The 20,554-nt window shown below is 43.7% G+C and overlaps 2 protein-coding genes across 40 annotated transcripts in view; one reads left to right on the top strand and one right to left on the bottom strand.

The window, feature by feature from the left end:
* Nucleotides 1–2,528: 2,528 nt before the first annotated feature.
* TIGD4 (tigger transposable element derived 4) lies at nucleotides 2,529–13,952 on the bottom strand. Of its 4 annotated transcripts, XM_051819978.3 has the most exons (4): nucleotides 13,719–13,952; nucleotides 9,502–9,563; nucleotides 7,484–7,729; nucleotides 2,529–6,029 (listed from the first exon to the last, which is right to left on the bottom strand). In XM_051819978.3, exon 4 carries the CDS (start codon nucleotides 5,477–5,479, stop codon nucleotides 3,941–3,943), a length of 1,539 nt encoding a protein of 512 aa, XP_051675938.2. In that variant the 5' UTR covers nucleotides 5,480–6,029; nucleotides 7,484–7,729; nucleotides 9,502–9,563; nucleotides 13,719–13,952; the 3' UTR covers nucleotides 2,529–3,940. The 4 variants fall into 4 exon arrangements, with proteins under 4 accessions (XP_051675938.2, XP_008265541.2, XP_008265544.2 ...); XM_008267319.5 differs by lacking the exon at nucleotides 9,502–9,563 and having other exon boundaries at nucleotides 13,719–13,915; XM_008267322.5 differs by lacking the exon at nucleotides 9,502–9,563 and having other exon boundaries at nucleotides 7,484–7,662; nucleotides 13,719–13,888.
* Nucleotides 12,639–20,554, top strand: part of ARFIP1 (ARF interacting protein 1) — a 123,332-nt gene continuing 115,416 nt past the window's right edge. For 5 of the 36 annotated variants that reach the window (XM_089302345.1, XM_070047418.2, XM_089302341.1 and 2 more), the window contains exon 1: nucleotides 14,118–14,385. The gene's annotated coding sequence lies outside the window, so the exon portion shown is untranslated. Of the gene's footprint in view, nucleotides 12,772–14,001; nucleotides 14,386–14,746; nucleotides 14,868–17,699; nucleotides 17,820–20,554 lie in introns of those variants that run through there. The other 31 variants (XM_070047395.2, XM_070047404.2, XM_089302337.1 and 28 more) reach the window with 25 other exon arrangements.

Genomic DNA, 20,554 nt, shown 5'->3' with positions numbered 1-20,554 from the left:
CCCTGCCCGAGGCCTTTCTATCCTTTGATGGCAGAATCTTCACACAGCAACTGGTGCAGCTTCCTGGATGACTTTCACCCCAGAGACCCCTTCATCCCTGGGCTCCGAACCTGCCCGCAGGGTCTGTGGTGCTGACCCTGCTAAGGCCCACACCTCTTTCTGCCAGTCCCTACAGAACTAGACCAGCCGATGAAGGCGGCATCCGTGGTGTCTGCCAGGGGAGGCCCTCCTCCACTTCTCTCCCTCCCTTCCTCCTCCTTCTGGATAATATGCCTTGTGTACAGTGAAAGGCAGTCGAGGTTTGATTTCAAATCTAAAGTGAGGAGTCAGGCAGGCAACGTGAAACCTACAGGCCTACTTTATCCTGAAGCAAACCTTTTTTTAAGTTAAGTTCTGTAGCTACTGGCAGTGAAGCAATGTCCCCAATTCAACACATGATTTGTTTTTGATGAAAGAAGCAAAAACACTGTTGGAACAGTAGGAATTTATAAGGCAAGAACAGTGAAAATATTTCCCATTTAGTTAAAAACAAATTGCAAATCAAGTTGGTTTTTTTTTTGAAAAGACAAGTGACATTTAAATTCTAACTTTGTATAGAAGATAAGGGAGGAACGCTGTAGAGAGCACTGAGGGTCTATGTCCTTGGAAAAGCTAAATCCTGAAAAGTGTTTCAAAAATTGTTCAGATGCCTTATACACTGCACAGAAGAATGCATAACATTAACACCTTAATCTTTAATTTAAATCTACAGGTTCTTTTTCCAATTACTTATAGTAGCTTTGTCTGTTTTTCAAAGATTATGATGAGAGAAAGGGAGAGAGGGGGAGGGAGGGAGATCTGCAGAGGCTGAGTCAGGACTTCAGCTGGGTCTCCTACATGAGGGACAGGGTCTCAACTCCTTGAGCCATCATCTGCTGCCTCCCAGGGTGAGCATCAGCAGGAAGTTGGATGTCGCATGCCAATACAGGATGCAAACATACTTAGTGGTGGCTCAACTAGCTGCACCACAAGACCCTACCTAATACATATGTTTTAATAAAAAATGGGCTATGTTATTTAGGGAAAAAGAGTAGATGCTTTCATCACTTTGGAAATACTAATTCTTAAAAATATTTTCAATAAAGCTACACTGGGACACCCGTAACTGGGTGGCATAGAATGATGAGCTCAGAAGGTATTCCAGCGTTTCATCAGTAACAGTGTCTTTAGAAGAGAGCTTGTAAGTGGCGCTATCAGCATGCACCCTTCATCTTCTCTGAAATACGTTTCACTTCAGTCCCCAAAACTCAAAGGCAAAAAAAAAAAATAGACTTGTCATTTATAGAGTGTAGATGAGAAGCACAGTGGTATTATAATTACAGTGGAATTATAATTCGAGGATGTTTAGTTAGGTGATGAAGTAATACTGAATTTTAGTTTGGACAATGAGATTTTACCAAATCATTTCATCTTTCCAGGTTTCAGTTTCCTCATTTGTGAAAATGAAGATAATATTTACTTGTCATAGAATATCTAGAATTATTAAATAAAATAGATGGCCGGTGCTGCAGCTCACTAGGCTAATCCTCCACTGGCGGCGCCAGCATACCGGGTTCTAGTCCCAGTTGGGGCGCCGGATTCTGCCCTGGTTGCTCCCCTTCCAGTCCAGCTCTCTGCTGTGGCCCGGGAGTGCAGTGGAGGATGGCCCAAGTGCTTGGGCCCTGCACCCCCATGGGAGACCAGGAGAAGCACCTGGCTCCTGGCTTTGGATCAGCGCGGTGCACTGGCAGTGGTGGCCATTTTGGGGGGTGAACCAACGGAAGGAAGACCTTTCTCTCTGTCTCTCTCTCTCACTGTCTAACTCTGTCTGTAAAAAAAATTAAAAAAAAATAAAATAAAATAGATAGCAAAATAGCATCAAGTGGAGAAAGAAAAAATACTGAGGACTCAATATATGCCAGGTACTGTGGGGAGCAACCCGGACTAGACTAAGTTACTGGAATTAAGACTTATTCTATGCATCTGCTCTCCCACAATATGGCGCTGGGAGAGGAGAAAACAGCTTCTACGCAGCTGCCTCTTGCCAACTTGAGTGATGACCTCCAGGAGCTGATCCTGCTCCTGATTGGAGGAGAGCAGCGTACTCGGCGTGTGGGCAGCCGAGTTGGGATTGGTGGAAGAGGACTATAAAGGAGAGAGACAACATGCACCAGGAACATCTAAGGGGAACATCTATCTGAAGGAACACCTGTGCAGCCCCAGAGAGAGCCGGCCGGCGGTGTGCCGCTCCCCTGCGGAAGTGGGGAAAGTGGCAGGGGGAACTGCCCTTCCACGGAGGTGGAAGGGATAGTAGCCAACCCGGGAAGAACCAGCAACAAACCCGGGGAGGGCCGAGCAGACAAAAGAACAGCGCAGGGTCCTGTGTCGTTCCTCCACGAAGAGGGGGAGCGACAGGTACTATAGTTACAAGTGGAACTCTTTATGTCCATGATTCTTCCAAATGAAAATTTTACATCACTAATAAAATGCTTCAAATTTAAATAATCCAATTTTACTTTGACAAAAGTTCTTTTTAATAATAAACCTCTTAAAAGGCTTATTGTTAAAAATCTCAAAAGCAGAGTAAATCAACAGTGGAAAAGAAAAATGCTTTCTATATACATTTCCTTCCTTTTTTTTAAAGTGTTATCCCTTTTTATCTAATTTTTTTAATTTACTTTTTAGACATTTCCTTCAAATGCATTAGTACTGTCATATAAGTATTCATCATAAAATAATCTGTGTGTTTTACACTTTTACAAATACTTTTCAAATAGGACCCTAAGTTTGCTGTAGTAAGTGAAATAAGCATACTATTTAAAATTTAAAAATGGAAGTCTGACATATTTTTAGAATTTTCTACTGCTTAAAGACTTTTATAGGCAGAGATAAATAATTTCATATCTTAAAAATTTTGTACACAAAACTTCCTCAAACATAATTTTAATTCAAAATGTTACCAATTAACTTTTTAAAAAAACGTTAAACAGATCAAAATGTGCTGGAAGGATGGTTAGTTTTTCCTGAAAAGAAAATGCAGTAAAATCAAGAAATAGTTAAATATTATAGATTAAAAGCTTGGGCTGTATGATTAGAAAAAAAGCACCGCTTTTTTTTTTTTTTTAGTAACTGCACACATATCTTCACATTTAGTTTTTAAGAATATCATTAAAATACAAATATCATAAAGTTTAATAAATGTTTCAATAAAATATTTTTCTATTTAAACACACACATACACATATAAATATTTAGGAAAGAATCATAGCTTCTGGTTACAGATGACAAATAATTCTCAGAGTCTTAGCCTTTCATTTGGCCTTATATACACTATCTTGAAAGTGGTAAGACATATATTTTTAATCAGTAGGTGTATAGTTAGGCCAGATTTTATTTCTAGTAGCTTCTCAAGTTTCCTTATTAGGAAGGTTAGTCAGTTATAAGAAACATAATTTAAGACTACTTTAATATCTGACACTTAAGTCTATTTTAGATATATATAGCACGTCTTTATAAAAATAAATATCTATTGATAGACACTTCATTTCTTACACCAAGTAGATAAATTAAAATATCCTAAATCACAATCTGAACTTTAAAAAAAACACAAAGAAAATCACAGTCATCAATTCAATGTGTTCAAATCAGATAGCCGCAGGATTCTGTTTACGTAGGACACACAAGTGTCAAGTTCAAGGCCTCTGAAATATATTTTCTACATCCCTCAAGCCTTGCTAAATAGACTTTTGGATTTTTAAGTTATTTATAATTTACTAGGGAGTTTTGGTATTTAGACTACAGACTTGAAATTAAACCAAAAATCATTAGTTCTTTTTTTTTATGTTTGTGTTTATCCTTTACATACTTTATATAGTAAAATACAGCAGGACAAGGCAAGCCATTACTCTTTAGAAGTTGTACACTATTTAGGTGATAAAGAGTTAAGAAAATTTTCAAGGTCTGCTAAAGAATTGTGAAGCCCATCATTCATGTCTTGACTTCTAAGAAATTTTTTAAGAGTATCTAAAGCAGTTAAGGCCTCATTTTGTGATGGTGCAGGAAGTTCCGTTCCCAGAGATGCTTCCTCCTCCTCTTCATCAGAGGTACAGCATCCAGGTTCATCAGACTTACTCTCTTTGGGACATACGGAATCGTCATTTGGTGCCACTTCGCACGTCTCCAGATCTTCGTCCAAGGCAGCATACTCCTCTACAGACAAACCTTCAGGGAAGTCTGCCTCAGTGCCCAGCGCCTGAGCAACAAAGTCAAGAGGAGCCTCTCCCTCTGCAGTTGGCGCCTCACTTTCTTCCTTTGGACATTTGAATCCTGCCTCTTCAAAGCTTTGAACAATAGTCTCTGTGGTTACAGCCCTCCAACAGAGGTGCAGTGTATCAACTGCATCTAGGAGCGAAAACATGAACTCTTTGCTGCCTTCAACGGAACTTAAAAATTTCTTGATAAGGCAATGCCGATATTTGATCTTAAGGCTTTTAATAACACCCTGTTTCATAGCTATAAATCTGGGAGATAAACATGACGGGAAGAAGGCTAACTCAATGGACTTGAGATTCTTTACCTCTGGATGTGCCGGTAAAGATTCCACAAAAATCACCACTCTGCGTTGCTGCGCTTGAAATTTCTCGTCAAGTTTCTGCATCCACTGCTCAAATATATCGGAGGTCATCCATGCCATTCTGTTAGCCTCATAATGCACAGGCAGCGACTTTATACCTCTGAAACAATGTGGATTTTTGTTTTTTCCAATGACAAGCAAAGGAAGCTTCTCTGAGCCGTCCATGTTTGTGCCAATCACCAGAGTTACTCTGTCTTTGTATAACTTTCCAACAGAGCATGTTTCTCCTTTAAATGCAAAGGTATTTGTAGGTAACATTCGATAAAGCAGCCCAGTCTCTTTTATATTAAAAACATTTTTAGGTTGATAATCGTTTAAATAATAAGGAAGTACATTTTGTTGCCAGACAGTCGAAGGGTCTACTGGTACACCTGTAGCTTCTGCAGGTTGAGCTCTGAATACCAAACCATACCTGGATTTAAAGCGATCCAGCCAACCATTACTGCACTTAAAATCATTATGGCCCAGTTTCTGGGCAAAATCATTAGCTTTTAGACGCAACATTGGACCATTAACTGGTACATTCAGACACTGCGCGATGCGATACCATCTCATTAACGCCTCTTCCAGATCAGTGTAAAAAGCAGTCCTCAGTCTTTTTCTCTTTGGATCAAATCTCAGAGATTCAAAGGCTTCTAGAACTTTGTCTTTATTCTTCATGATAGAAGACAGTGAATTTTTCTTTATTCCATACTCAGCTGCAATCTCTGCTTTTTTCTTGCCACTTTCCACTGCATTTATGATGTCAATCTTTTCCTCGATGGACAGACTTTTCTTTTTCTTCACTGTTACAGGAAGGGTTGGGGTGTCTGCAGGAGCTTCTGCCATCTCCACTGCTGCTTAGGAGAGATCTCTTACTTTCTGATGTCTGTTTCTTTAATTAAATTCGTTTTCCAGGATGATACAGGTTGTGGCTTCCTAGCTCACTACATTTATTAAAAGTTGGTATCTATCTAATAGCTTTTTCCCTCAGTAAACTTATGAATAAATATACTTTTCCAAAGGCTCTCAAGAAGAAAGATGTTAAATACAAGCAGAATATATGAGAAGAGAACTTTCCTCCCCAGGACCTTGTGCAGCTCAGTTTATAGTTTATTCAGAGTTCCAGGAGTCGAGTTAAAATAGAAATCTCATTATGTCAAACCTGTCCAGTCCTGCTGGTATATTTTTGGAACTTCAATCCTTTAAGATGATCCATTTTATCCATGCACACATTCAAGCTTCTATTAATTCTCCACAGGAGGCCCCAGAGATAAGAGGAAACATCGTTCAGAAATTTTCATGCAAAATGTTACTCATTCATTTCCAACTCTCTTCAGGGTAGAAAAGAGATGGGTAGAACTTCTAGAACTTCTAGAACATGCAGTGTATCTTGTCTCTTGAAAATGTAAAAAAAAAAAAACACATAATTTTAGAACTGTCAAGCGAATATGAAGAATTATTTGTCCTTACAGCAATAATTATGCTTTCAATAATAACAGAAAGAATGGGCCATGTTTTTGAAGACACAGTAACCAAAGCTTCTAGGAGAAAGGCTTACCTCCAAAGGGCCTCTCTGTACAAAGCTCTCTAGCTCTGCTCTGCGCATTTGAATTCTCCCCTGGCCTTTGAATCCTCTGTAATATATACTTCTTAAATAGATAAATTTAATCTGTTTTGAAAATGTGGCCTTACCAAAATTAAAGAACTAAAAATGACGCTGGATAGATCTCTTGGTGGCTATTTTTTCCACGAGGACACAGACTGCACCCTCTGACTTCCCTAAACGAAAGACACAGCCAGACAGTAGTCACAAGGTCCAACTTTTAATAGCGCGTGGAGACAGTCTGCTTCACGGGAGTCTGGTGGAAGACGCTTCACTAAAACATTGAGTGACTGAGAATTCCATTTTTAAAAAAGTGAAAACCCATTCTACCCAGAAGTTTAAAAACCCAACAACTTTTGTATTAACTTGACATGTTAGCTGAATGTACACAGATGAAAAATACTTGAGGAAACGCACAGAATAGGCAAATTATGAGAGAAATAATGCAGAAAAAGCTAGACTAAGAAGGGAAGTAGAGTGACCCTGGGTCTTAACCTCTACTTCCTATGTAAATAACTGACTGTGGAGCCAGACAGGTATGGACTGGGAAGTGACTCTCCACTTAGTACTTAGGTGACTCTAGGTCATCTACTTAACCATTGAAATTCTCTTTTCTATAAAGGGGGGTAACTACAAGGGCCTGCCTCGAAGCCTTACTGTGCATTAAAGGAGTGGAAAGAAGTCGGCAAGGCATTTAGCATCTTAAGAGAGTGTGCAACAAACGTATGGTGATGATCTCATTATCTTCTCTCTCTTGTTTTTTTCACTATGTGAATCTAATCTACAATTCAGGAATTTTAGGAAACCCCACTTGCCAATGGAAGCAAGGATCTCACTGCGAATACATACTGAAAGCAAACAGTACTGAGAGCAGTCCCAGCGCTCCAGCCCGGCTCCCCTCCAAGTCAGTCAGTTTTGCTTGCGCCTCCTGCTGCCTAGCTGACGACAAGCTAATCTGATGAGCGGTGTTAATCTACCAGGTGAAAGCATGGGCACCATTCATTCTTTGTGTTGTGTTCCCAGGTCCCCAGGCATCTTCAAGCACAAACATTTTTGACAAAACTCCTTGTCAGAATTCGTCTGCCCTTGTTGTTCAACTCAAAAGAGTAATTTTTATCATAGGGATTACAACCATGAAAGGAGTTTGAAAAAAATTACTGTTACCCAGAGCTTTAGTTTCCCAATTGCTTTACTATCCATACTGCAAGTAACTAAGGAGGAAGGTAAAAGTGAGTTTGAATGCTTACCCAGTGATAATGTGGCTGAGCCAGCCTGGAGTCCAGGTGTCTAAATGTCAAGTGCACACTCTTCTTGCTACCGCTACATAGCCGTATCCTTGAGTCACATGGATGGGGCCTCCTCCACAGTTACAAAGTCTGTGCTCCCTGAACCAGGCCGGCTCAACATTTCTAGTGTCTATCCAAAACTTAAAAAACAAAAGCAAAAAACCCCGCAACATCAGTCCTCCATGGAAGGACAGGCCATTCTGAATTCTGTGAACACAAATATTCAACCATTAGAGGAGGTTTACTTTTCTAAGTAAATAAGATTTATCCATTCAACTAAAAAACCAAAAATTGTGCTTATATATGGGATCTTCCTGTACATTTCCTTGCTACTTCCTGTTAATCTGCAATTATTTTAAAATTTTCTAAAAAATTAAAAAATATTTTATTATTAGGAAAATACCAATCTTCAAAAACTGAGGTAGTGAGAACTATTTTTTCAAAAAAAGACAAATCAACCAAAACTACTCTCTAGGAGAAAAGTCAATCTCCTAGCTTCTCCATTCATACTTTTTTTCTGTCTACCTTATTTCATTTGTCAGAAGTAAATGCTATTTCAAATAGCAAAGCTTTAAGAAAAAGTTGCTTGAAATTCTTCTGACCCTATTTTAGTAAAAGAAATATAACAATCATAATCAGAGATGATTATCTTGATCAAACTGAAAATAGTGATGTATCTTTATTTATGAAGATAAATTTTCCCCTGAGTAAACAGCTGTCAAAGATACAATTTTCCACAGCAGGATACAACAAAACTTTATTCTTAAAACAATTACATTTCTAATGCCAAACCAGATAAGCCAGATTTTTCCCCTAGGAAACAATAAGGTAATAATGCTGTCTCATCCATGATGCTGACATTTCTCCAGTCTTGCACAGAATGACATTTGGGATACTTATTTATTTATTTTTTTTGCAGGGAATAATGGCAAAAGTTATACATCTCAGAAGTACTCATCCTCCCAATTAAGCTCATTAATGATTCTCCCCCTTGCAAACATTATAGTAGATAAATGCTGTATTACATTTTAGGGAATATTTGCTCTTTATCAACAGTTAAGCTAACCAAAGAATGGGAATGTCTAATTCACTGATAAAGATGCCCAATGAACACCAAACAAACGCATCAACCCTACTACCAGTAAGTGCAACATAAATCTTTTAAACAGGAGATACCTTTTTATTTTTTGTTCTTGTCTATCAGAACTAGAATATCTTGTGTTTGTCAGGGTACAGTAACATAGGTTTCTAGGAGACATTTAAATTGGTTACAAAGCCTATTGAGGGCAAATTAGCAACACAACACAAAAATCTTAAAAATGTGAATAGCTTTTTACCTAGGAATTCTATATCTAGGATTTTATCCCAAAAGATCATGGATGTAAAAATAATTTTGTACAAATCTATTCATTCCTTGTTGCTACACAACAAATTATCATACACTTAGTGGCTTAAGACAACACTCTACATGGTTCTGTTGGTCAGTAGTCCAGCTGGGTTCAACTGGGTCACCTGCTTAGGTTGAGTCAAGATGTCAGGCAGAGGCCAGGCTCCCATCTGGAGGCTGTGGGGAGAATTTTTGTCAAGCTCATTCAGGTTGGTGGCAGAATTCAGCTCCTCGCTGTGGTGGGGTCGAGGGCTCTGGGTTTTGGTGTTGGCTGTTTGCCAAGGGCCACTCTCAGCTCCCTTAGGAGGTGCTCTTCACTTCAACAGCAGTGAACATTCTCCCGCAGAATCTCTCACACTTTGAATCTCTGACCTCCCGCACAGACACCAGCCGGAGAAAACCGCTTGCTCCTAAAGGGCTTGAGTGAGTAGGTTAGGCCCACTCAGATTTCTTCCTTCTGATTAATTCAAATCCACTGATTAGCAGCCTTAATTCCATCATCAGACTGCTTTGCATGTAACATAACACAATGTGGGCGTGATCTTGTTAATGGGAGGGAATTACACAAGGGTGAGGGCATCTTGGAACCTACCTATCACACCAGAATATTCTTCACGTTGTTGTTACATAATTACATTCAAAAGTGGAAATAGCCTAAATGTACAATGACAAGGGTTAGTGAAATACATTAAGGAATACCTATAGGCTGAAACACAATTAAACATACTAGAGACTCATTCATGACATGAGGAAAATTCCATGATATATTAAGGGAAGCAGAGAAAATATAAAACAATATGCCAACAAATACAGTATCTACTGAAAACTCTATGAGGTTAGCGGTTCACAGCTACTCGCTCCTACAGAGCTTGGTGTCACAAGCAGCAAGTTCTCAATGACAACCTGTTCTTGTTAAATACATGAAGAAAAAAGACATCAATCAAAATGCCAAGTGCTCCCGCTAGGTAACTTAATTATGAATAAGTTCAGTTTTTTTCCTTTCATAGTTAAAAAATGTGTAACTCTAACAGCCAACTTTAAACCAATATTACGAAACCTAACGCTGGCGTTCTTCCCTTCAGAGTTTCTAGAGGGTAGTAAGTTACTCGCCTCTTGCCAAGCGCTTACTCTCTGACAGAATCAACCACTTTCCAAACTTCAAGCACTCGAGTGCTCACTGTTTTCCAGACAGACACTACATCCACTTCACCCTGCCTGTTCCATGACCCTAAGCAGCAGCCGTTGCTGGATTCTGGAACGGGCCAGGTGTGTAGTGGATAATAAATTTTTATAATCCAAGCCACGTTATTCAGTTTCCTGGTGCTGCGAGAGAATAAAACCAGTCCAAAGTTCAGTCTCCTAAAAAGGATCTGACTTATCATGGGAACCAGACATGCAGAGGCAGTAACTGAAGGCAGACTTAAATAGGGGCTCAAAGGAAGGCATGCAGGACTAAGGAGGTGAGAAAAATGAGTTCTCATAGGGAGCGTAACCAATGGGGTCGTAGGAGAACTAACACTGAGCTCAACCACAGGGCTAGGGCAGGAAACAGCGCTGCTGCTAAAAGTGCGGAATAAAACAGAGAGGGAAATCACAGCTGAAGCCCGTTAACCAGTTCTACCTCACTAAAGCTTTACGCCCATACCTACACTGATATCCACATCTGTGAGTTTCCTAAATGAGCACGCTCCCGCCACTATGCAAAACAGGTGCACTGGAAAGCAAGACTGGGGCAAGCCTCGCTAAGCTCATAGGGCCCGGATGAGGAAACAGACTTCAGCCAGTCAGTGTGCCACAAGTGGCAATAGTGCAAGAGTGACAGGATCATAGAGGAAGCTTCCCTCAGTTATCAGAATAAACGCTTAGGGGAACTCCTCTACTTTTGTTTATTTAACATGATGTATCTACTCAGCGTGAGAAAGAGAGAGCATAAAATCTCTCCTCTGTTGGTTTACTCCCCAGAGGCAGCAGCCAGGGTTGACAGGCTGATGACAGAAACTCCCGGCACTCTGGGATGGGGTCTGGGCATTCCGAGCATCAAAAGCCAACCCTGTCTCCTGTCCTTAGAAACTAGTGATCCTGAGAGCCCTCCCCTCACTGTATTCTTCAGGTGTACAGGTGGCGTCTGTGTGTAACTGAATGAAATGTGCATGTGCCCACCGTACAGCTTTTGACAGATGCTACGCAGTTCTAGTAACTCCACTGTACGTCATCGCTTAGTGCACTAGTTGGGGGCTTCTTACAATGTTCCATTATTTAGCATCCTCCTATTGCAATACAGGACTTGTTTCCAGAGCGATTACAATGTGTGATCAGCATGCTAGATCTCTCTCCATGAAAAGAGAAGCAAACAGTGATACGATTTTTGAGATATCACCAGAATTTTCAGAGAAAAGATCTGAAGATAGAATTTTCTTCTATCCTCCAGAAAATAACATTGACAAGCAACAGTCTTCAACATCTAAACCAGAGATAGTTGGCTACACACACAATTAATTGATTCAGAGAGGAATTAAAAAACAATACCCTTTAACTGGTTGCCTCCTTCCCTTCTTGGTCACTGACAGACTACTAGAATTCCCCACTAGCCCTGCGAATAAGGAGTACCCAACTTTTCAAAAGCAGAAGAGCCAATGATAGTGTAATGGTAAATGAGCAGGTGACCTCCATATCTAAGTGTAATTTTCTTATCTCTTCAAATGCCAACTGAGAGAAAAGCAGCAATCTTCTGTTCTTTCTAACAGAGTGAGCGGGCAGAATGTCCCAGGCTTGTGGGGAGGGGAGTTACAGCAAAGAAGAAAGGACGGGAAAAACAGCCACCACCTAAGCAGGGCCAGGTTTAAAATAAGATATTTTGGCGCGGTTCTGTGGTGGTGGGTGCTGGCATCCTACATGGGCCCCGGTTCTAGTCCCGGCTGCTCCACTTCCAATCCAGCTCTCTGCTAAGGCCTGGGAAAGCAGCAGAAGATGGCCCAAGTCCTTGGGCCCCTGCACCCGTGTGGGAGACCCAGAAAAAGCTCCAGGGTCCTGGCTTCAGACCGGCTCAGCTCCAGCATTTGTGGCCATTTTGGGAGTGAACCAGCGCAAGGAAGACCTCTCTCTCTGCCTCTCTGTAACTCTGCCTTTCAAATAAGTAAATCAATACATCTTTTTTTTTTTTAAATAAGATCTTTCAGTTAGCATCAAATTTTCCCCCTCAATCCAAAGATCACTGGCTGCTGTTCCTTAAAATGAAGGAAGAATTCCACTTTTTCTACCACCAGCTGAAGCAGCTTCCTATGTTTTCTCAGAGACAAGCGTGCTGACTTCCCTCAGGGCAGTAGAAATCACGGAACGATTAATCCCGTGTATGGCCTTGCGCAGTGAAATACTGTGGATGAGGATTAACCATACTCAGTGCCACACTCACTGGACTGAGGGGTACCCAACACAACTAATGGCATCTTCACAGAGCAGAAGTTAGCTCCAGGGTCCTCAGACTCTCTCACCGAAATCAGCAGTAGCTGTCAAGGAAAGGATCCTTGGGAAGGCCAATCACTATAACCGGTGGGCATCGTTCTAATATAAAGACACACTTGACTAACTTTAGGAGCCTAATATCCCCAAACCAAGAGGTGGTGGGCAGGCAGCCATAGGCAACAGCCAGATGTCCTAGTTATCCACACCACGCAAGCTCACCGTCTCCTCTTGCAAGCCATCCCTTTGCAGCCTGCGGACTAACACGTGTTCTCAGCTACAACTTCTGTAGCTCCTACTCAGTACGAGCAGTGACCATTCTAGGTCGGGATTCTCTGTTTATCACTGAGAAGTCTAACGGGCGGGCTCCAAACCAACAGAGTGGTTTTGACCAGGGAAATCCACGGTAAGCTCTGCGATGGAAGTTACAGTTTGAGTGCGTGGCGTGTGTGTGTGTGCGCACTCACTTCTTTTTTCTGCTGTTAAAGACAGAGCCTTGTGAGATAAGAAAGGGTGCTTTACACTCAGACTTATGATTTGGGATTTCAGTGCTGTTTTCGGAAGAGGTATCTGGAGATCTGAGACGATATTGCTATGTTTCCAACATTTGTGGTGTCTTAGGTATTCACTATCCCTGAACCTGCGGAAGAGAGCCGTGCAGGGATATTTTATTAGGCTGAAACTTCCTGGGAACCGGCCGAGGCAGAATTCTGCCTTTGGGCACTGTAGTCAGCTAAGGTGACAAGGGAGAGATCCAGATCAAAGGCTAAGTCTCACCATGTGCACAGTCGCTTTCGCGTTTCTGCAAGCAAAGCGGGGGTCAAAATGAGCAGCGGAGGCTGTCCAAGGAAAAGCAGCCCAGGAGTCCGGAGGGTGGACCGACTGTCTGCCCTGCAGGGAAAGGAGCCCCGAGCCAGGGTTCCCTCCCTGCAGCGCAAGCAGGGGAAGGGCTCGGAGAGAGGGAACTGTTCAGTAGTTACTGCAGAGAGCTCAGCGATCTATTTAAGATGCAACAGGGCGAGCAAACAAAGTGGAGCCCGGTCACCTATACAAGAAAGGGACGGGCAGGAGAAGTGTTAGGGACCCACTGTCGGCGAGCGAGACGAACCGAAAGCGATCCGAGACCGAGCAAGAGCTAAGAGCCGGCGGGCGTGGGGGTCACTCCCAAGGGAGTGGGCGCGCCAGGCGCTCGCACCCCGTCCGCGCCCTAATGCCCACATTCTCTCCACCACCTCAGCCCACCCCGCGGGGCTGGAATAAGCTTCTCCGTGGCCGAGGAAGCAGCTCTGGCTCGTCTGTGGCTGCATGGCGGTGAGCTCCCGCCGCCTCCACACCCTCCCGGCACCGGCTCACCGTCTGTCTTGCTGAAGTGGGGGACGCCTAACGCGTGAGGCCGGGAAGTGTGAGAAAGACGCGGTGCTGAGGGCTCCTGGAGACCTCCGCCCCCTCAGACCATGCTGGCGAGCCCTTCCGCCAGCTCCCAACTCCGGCCGCGGCCTCCGGACCCACGCATAAGCTCCTCCACAAGTCAGCCAGAGAGTCACCCGGGCAACCGGCACCCGCGGAGCCCCGGATGTGGTTGCTAGGGCCGCAGCGGGAGGGGCGGGGCCAGCCTCCAGGAGAGGGGCGGGGGGGGGCCAGAGGGGAGGAGGCGCGCTGGCACCATCGAGACGTGGCTTCGCCGGGCCGGATTTAGGGAGAGAGAGGCCGGCCTGGGCCCAGGACAACGCTACTTCCGGTCCCCTCACTTCCGGCTTCGCCGCTCTGGGTCCCGGTGCTTGGAGGCCGGCTTGGGAGGTCGCTTGGCGAGAGCGTCCTCGGCGGTTGGTCCGTGTGAGGCTGTGACAGCTGCAGTCGCTCCCCGCCCCCGAGGATCCGAGGTGTGTCGTGGGGGAAGGGGAAGTCGGAAAAGGTCCGGGTTGGCGTTTCCGCTCGCTCCTCGCCAGCGTCGAGGCGATTCCCGGAGAGCAGCGGCGGGGGTGATCCTCGGCTGGAGAGCCGCCGGCTTCCCCGCAGACAGGTGGGGGCGGAGCGGGCCCGGCCGGGGCAGAGGCGGGCGAGGGATGGACGGGTCGCGGTGCTTGGCGGGGCGGGCGCGTTGCCTCCGCCGCTGCGCGCTCGGATGGGGCACTTCTGTCGCCGAGCGCGCGCCGTGGCTGCCCGACTTTCCTCTCCTGCCCCTCTCGGAGCGTGCCCCCGAAGCAGTGGAGCGAAGGGGCAGGGCCGGCCCTTGGAGGGCTGCACCCTCCGGGCTTTGCATGCATTGGGTGGGTAAGGGGGTCGCAGGCTCCAAGCCTTCTTGACCAAGTAGCCGAGGGGACAATCTTCGAGTTTGGTGGCCAACTTTTTTTTTTTTCCTTCCCCCCCCTCCTCTCCCGCAGTGAGAAGGGAGAGAGTGATACCCCTCGGAGGGGGTCCCGGGGCAGTGCAGCGGGGAGGAGCCTTGTCCGTGGAGTGTCCCAAGCCGGCCGTGCTTGTGCCGACGTCCAAGGAGTGTGGGAAGTGAGTTGTGCTGTCCTCTTCTGGCTTGTTCCCCCTTGCCAAGTTACCACTGGTTACGTGTCTCGGAAAAGGAAAGTGTTTTTTTTTTTTTTTTCAATAGTTCTTAGACGCCAGGCGTTTTTTTCTTTTTCTTTTTATTATTGCTTCCTTTTTTTTTTTTCTCTTATCTTCGTTTTGAGTCCTTTGATCTCAAAAAGTTTTGAACTTTCGACACTTCCTGCAGATCCTTTAGCCGCCTCCTTGGGATTTCTCTGGTCCCCCTCGTCCCGTCTTTGTTTTCTCCCAGATGAAGGTACGGACCTTCTCCAGCTCGGTTCTTGTTTGGTAAGAGGAGAAATGGAAGATTTCCACACTTTTCGTAAGCCTAAGCTTTCGCGCTTTCACCTCTATAGGCATGTTCCTGCTGGCCAGTTAACTAACTTCGCTGTCGGAGAAATGCGCCCCAGAAATGGTTACGTCAGGCTTCCCTTAAGGCTGCACGAGTTGGCCGTCTCCTTGCTGATCTCTCAGAGCCACAGCAGCTGACTGTGTTTTAGTGCAGTTTCACTGTCCTGTGGGGGTGGTGCTCTCTTTGCTCTGTGGGATCCAGGTCCTCTCAGTCACCAAGTCTGCATCTCATTATCCGAGAAAAGAAGGTATTTCTCATGTTGTATGGGCCTGTCTCAGATTGACAGATTGGTGTTCCTTGGATTATGGTTTGCCTTCATCCTGACTCATGACTCGGGGTCTGTGGTCTAAGCTTCCGGGACTTGCAGGGTCTTCCTCACCTCCACCTTGGAAATTCTGTGCAGGGTTCTGTTTTCCTGCACTTTGGGGGAGAATGGCAGTTCTTCATATCAGATTCGCAAAAAGAGATCTGCAGCCTCCAGCCAGATTAGAAACTTCTGCCTAGGGTCTCGTTAAGTTAGTGGAAACGGTTTTTCATGAAACTGTCCGTTTTCCCACTGAAGTGGCTTGTTCTGGGGCCCTGGAGAACAGAAAGCAAGGATCGCAGCTGATACTGCAATCTGAAATCTCGACTGCTGCAGAGCTTCAGTGTTTCTAAATTCCTCCCTAGACTTAGAGAAGGAAGTGGGACTGCCTGCTTATTCAGTTCTTGATTTGTGGTTTTGAGGTTTCTTTTTAGGGATGGCTGGTTGTAGCCAAAACTCTGGATTTATAGATGGATGTGTTTATCATTATTGAATACATGTTGAGTATCATCAGCCTCCTAGGCATAGTTCACAGTAAAATGTTTGGGTCCTGGGTGGACTTTGCCTTCATTTTCCTGCCTTTAACTCTGGGCATCTGCCTTGAGTTTTGGCTTTGCCACGAAGGGCAAACAAGGTGTTGCAGGGGTGTGAGCCATAAGCGTTTGTTGTGTTCCTACCCATCCTGACGTCCCTTTTCCTACATGAGGTATTTTAATGATTATTTTTCTCCTGTGGTTGAGTTAGTATCCCTCCCGGCCTTAATGTAAGTGTTAGAGTGCCTGTTTGCATTTACTGATTTGGTTGTGAAGTGTTTGTTGATTGAAGATGGAAATTCTAAAGGTACTTGATGCTTGTTACTGAGAATGTTAGAACCCGAAGGAACCTATACAACCTATTCCAGTGTTTTTAAAGTCACTTAATTTCTTCTGTTCACAAAATAATTTTCCATTTGTCTATCACCTTCACTTGGAAGAGAGGAAAACGTAACTTTGTAAAGAATGGGTTATGCTCAGTTAGCTTCCTTCTAAGGTGATGACAAATTCAGAAGATAGATTATGTCTACACACAATAACAAGTGATTTGTTTGCTTTGCTGTGTACCAGGCATTATGCTAAATGCTTTACATGGTTATCCCACCTGATCCTCCCAGCAGCCTTGTAAGGTGGCTGTAATTCTCCTAGCTGAAGAAACTGAAACTGAACGGCTACCTGAAGCAGAAGGGATCTCTCAGAGTTACACCAGGGAGCTAGGATTTGAATGTGGGTTGTTTGATTACAGACTACTACCGTAAATGGCCTTTACCACATTTCCATTACATTCCTTTTTGGCCTGAGTTGGGGATATCTCATCTGCTTTTCTATCAGACACTAAGAAAAGGTCTTTTCCTTTACTTAAACTTCAATGGATAAACACCTGGTTTAATGTTACACTAAAAAAGTATGACAAAAAGAATCCAATTTGGACAAGGAGGACCATGGGATGATAGTCAATAGAATTTTCTCACCAGTGTGGATGTAAGTCTGTGTGGTATGTGTAGCAGTTATGACACAGGAGGAGTGGAAAATCTGAAAATGAAGGTTATAAGTAATAACTTGATACTGTTAGAGCCTGGGAGCATAAATAAATTTCTGAATGACAAATGTCTAGAAGGAGTAAATTCAGCAGGGGACTTAAAATGACATGGCTGTGGATGAAAAACTAACACTATTTGTACAGACGGGAAAATGAGTTGTCCCACATAACGTGGAGGGTGATGACTTACGAGACGAGGGAAGTCTGAATGTCAGATGCCTGCCAGCGTTACTTCTGGAATGTATGGAAAAGTCTTTATAACCTGAGGATCTGAAACTAATCTTGTTACCCTTGGTTTCTGCTGGTTTTAGACAGTCAAGGAAGCCACAGAATAGCTCTTGCAGATTTTTAAACTATTCTTTACCAAAAAAAGTACATTTTAAAAATATTTTTGAACGTATTTATTTGAGAGAGAGCACTTCCATCTGCTGGTTTACATCCCACATGGCCACAACGGCCAGAGCTGGGCCTATCCGGAGCCAGGAGCCAGGAGCCAGGAGCTTTTTCCGGGTCTCCCACACGAACATGGGGGCCCAAGGACTTAAGGCATCTTGTACTGCTTTCCCAGGCCACAGCAGAGAGCTGGATTTGAAGAGGACCAGCCTGGACTTGAACTGTCCCACTATGGGATGCTGGCACTGCAAGTGGCGGCTTTACCCGACATGCCAGAGCGCCGGCCCCCAAAAGTGTATGTTTTCTTTCTCCTTTCCTGTTTGTCCCTCCATCTCTCATTCCCCTCTCCACTGTTTCTTCTAGACCTTTGTCTTAGGATGGACATAAGGCAAGTGTTGCATAGCTCCATTAGCAGTAGATTCCTGAAAAAACAATGCAAGGTCTCTGTATGAAGTACTGTTGTTCCCTTTAATAAACATACTTATTTAAATAAAAAGGGCTTTTCAGAGTAGACAGTCTGCTTGGAAATTCACTTCTGGTACTACTGTCAATTCAGGGTGAGACCTACAGAAGCCAAAAGTTGTTGCTTGCCTTGTCACTTCACCTCAGTGGCTAGAATCTGAGTAACTTTGGGTAGTTGGTAAAAATTAGATCCTCTTTTGAATGACAAAGATTTGTCACCAAAAAGAGTTTTTAGAGCATTTTGGGTTTTGAAGGTAGTTGTAAAACTAGTAGTTGCTCAAATCTTCTGTGAAAATATGGCAGTATCTTTGCCATATTGTCACCTAAGATAAAAGCTTTTGTTTTGTTTTGGTATATCTGTGATGGCATTGGACTAGCTGTCCTTGGTGTTCAGGCCTGATCCTCTTTGATTTTTGGGGAAACAGTGACATACTCCCTTTGGAGCAGGATCGTAAGAGCAGAGAGTTGGTGGTGAGGCCCAAGTCATCCAGTGAAGGGAGTCAGCTGGCCAACTCCGATCTGTTGACATGACACAGTGTTGGAGAGCAAGGCTTCTACACTCCTCCTACGTTATGTCACACACAGATAGTGAGGTTTGTGTGGCAGACTATAGCTGGAACCTCTGCAGCTTCCGGTAGGGGATGCAGGGGTGGGTCAGTATTTCAGTACATCTGGAAATCATTCTTGGCGCCATGATTGGAAAGCTTTGGCCTAAGGAGGGTTTAATACCTTCTGTTTGTTTAGTATGTAATAATTGACAAGGCGCTTTCACATATGTTTTCATTTTATTTGACAGCCCTGTCAGATAGGTAGAGCAGATCATGTTATCATGTTGGAAAAGAAAAAATTGAAATTTAGGTCAGGTGCTTTGTATAAGGTCAAACACTTAACAAGGGGTGGGTCAGGAACTCAAAGCTTGGGTTGGAGAGATTAAGCCAGGGGCCTGTCCCCTCTAGGGTAGCCAGGACCCCATCTGCTTGACTTCATAGTCCTTCCTTTAGTCTCTAGGGCAGTGCAAGGCATGTGAAACCCCATAATAGTTAGTATTGAGTGACGCTGTGGCTGGGCATTGCTTTGGAGCTACTATATATGTTACTAGATGTATTTTTTTTAATTAACAAATGGAGAAATATGTGTGAAAGTCAGAAATTGATAGTCTGAGTTCAGCCAGCTAGTCAAAGGAGAAGCATAGGCTTCGGAATCGAAGTTGTCCGACTCTGAAGCTTGTGGTCCTTTTACTGTATGGCCTAAATAATTGGGCATAGAGATTGGGGTCTCGTGTGGGTTCCTCAGGGGATGCTGCTGGTGGCACTGGTGAGGGAGGTAGGCAACGGGAGTTAGGTAGTTTTCAGGTAGGGTTCTGTTTTCTTTTTTTTTTTTTTTTAAGATTTATTTTATTTATTTGAAAGAGTTACAGAGAGAGGTAGAGACAGAGAGGTCTTCCATCCACTGATTCACTCCCCAGATGGCCACAATGGCTGGAACTGCGCCAATCCAAAGCCAGGAACCAGGAGCTTCTTCTGGGTCTCCCATGTGGGTGCAGGGGCCCAAGCACTTGGGCCATCCTCCACTGCTTTCCCAGGCCACAGCAGAGAGCTGGATGCAAAGAGAAGCAGCCGGAACTCGAATGGGTTGCCCATATGGGATGCTGGCGCTTCAGGCCAGGGCTTCTAACCTGCTGTGCCCCAGTGGCAGCTCCTCAGGTAGTTCTAGAGAGAATGGCCCTCTGAGAGGATTTTTGAGGCCTTGGTGGGGGAGAGGGTGGGTGTCAAAGAGAAAGGTGGCATAACTCAGAGTAATATGGGCCATTGTTGCTACAAGGTACTCATAACAAAAGGGTTAAAAATATAGCTCCTCTTTATATGTGGTAAATGTTAATTGTAGACTCTTTCTTAAAGATAGGCTTTTAGATGATTTTTTTGTGTGTGTGTTTCCCCATTTTTCTGTACTACATAGTACTTTTAAACATTTTAAAGTACTATATTATATATTCTTGAAATAAAAATCAATAAGCAGATGGAATGAAAAATTTCTGTTTTCTCAATTTTCCATCTCTTACACTGTTTCCCAGTTAATTTGAAAAATAGTTGAAAAGTAGTTGTTGGGAACAGTTGAAATACATGAGGAAGTTGTAAGCTTGCTGCCTGATACTGTAGCTACTAACTGCATGTGACGGCTTAAGTTAAAATAAAAAAAAGTTTGCACCAGTACGTTTTAGTAACCACAGAGGATAGTGGCTACTTCATTGGGCAGTACAGATTTAGAGCATGACCAACAGCATTGTCCAGTCCTGCTAAAACTTGCCTATACCGTAGAACTAAGATTATAAAAATGTTTTCTTTGGTGCCTAGCAAGTTTTTAAAAATTTTAGTTGATGAAATGTTATTGCCACGTTTTCTCTAAGCTTTCTGTTCTAACTAAATCCAGATGGTCAAAGTCTTAACGTTTTTCTTGGCTATTTGGGGATTATAGTTAGCTGCTTGTCTAGGATAAAAATGTCAGCTTTTCCAGGGGCTTGAGGGTTTTCTATCTCCTTTGAGCTGTAGATCTGTATCTTGCTGTCTAGTC

The sequence above is a fragment of the Oryctolagus cuniculus genome, chromosome 8, assembly GCF_051225735.1.
Source record: "Oryctolagus cuniculus isolate XC-2025 breed Fujian yellow rabbit chromosome 8, ASM5122573v1, whole genome shotgun sequence".
In the NCBI taxonomy this organism is placed as follows: domain Eukaryota; kingdom Metazoa; phylum Chordata; class Mammalia; order Lagomorpha; family Leporidae; genus Oryctolagus; species Oryctolagus cuniculus.
The sequence above is the reverse complement of the archived record's forward strand: the minus strand, read 5'-3'. Positions and strand labels throughout refer to the sequence as shown.

Bases quoted from the DNA above. Each gene is read 5' to 3' on its own strand.
- TIGD4 (XM_051819978.3), bottom strand. From the start codon at position 5,479: ATGGCAGAAGCTCCTGCAGACACCCCAACCCTTCCTGTAACAGTGAAG.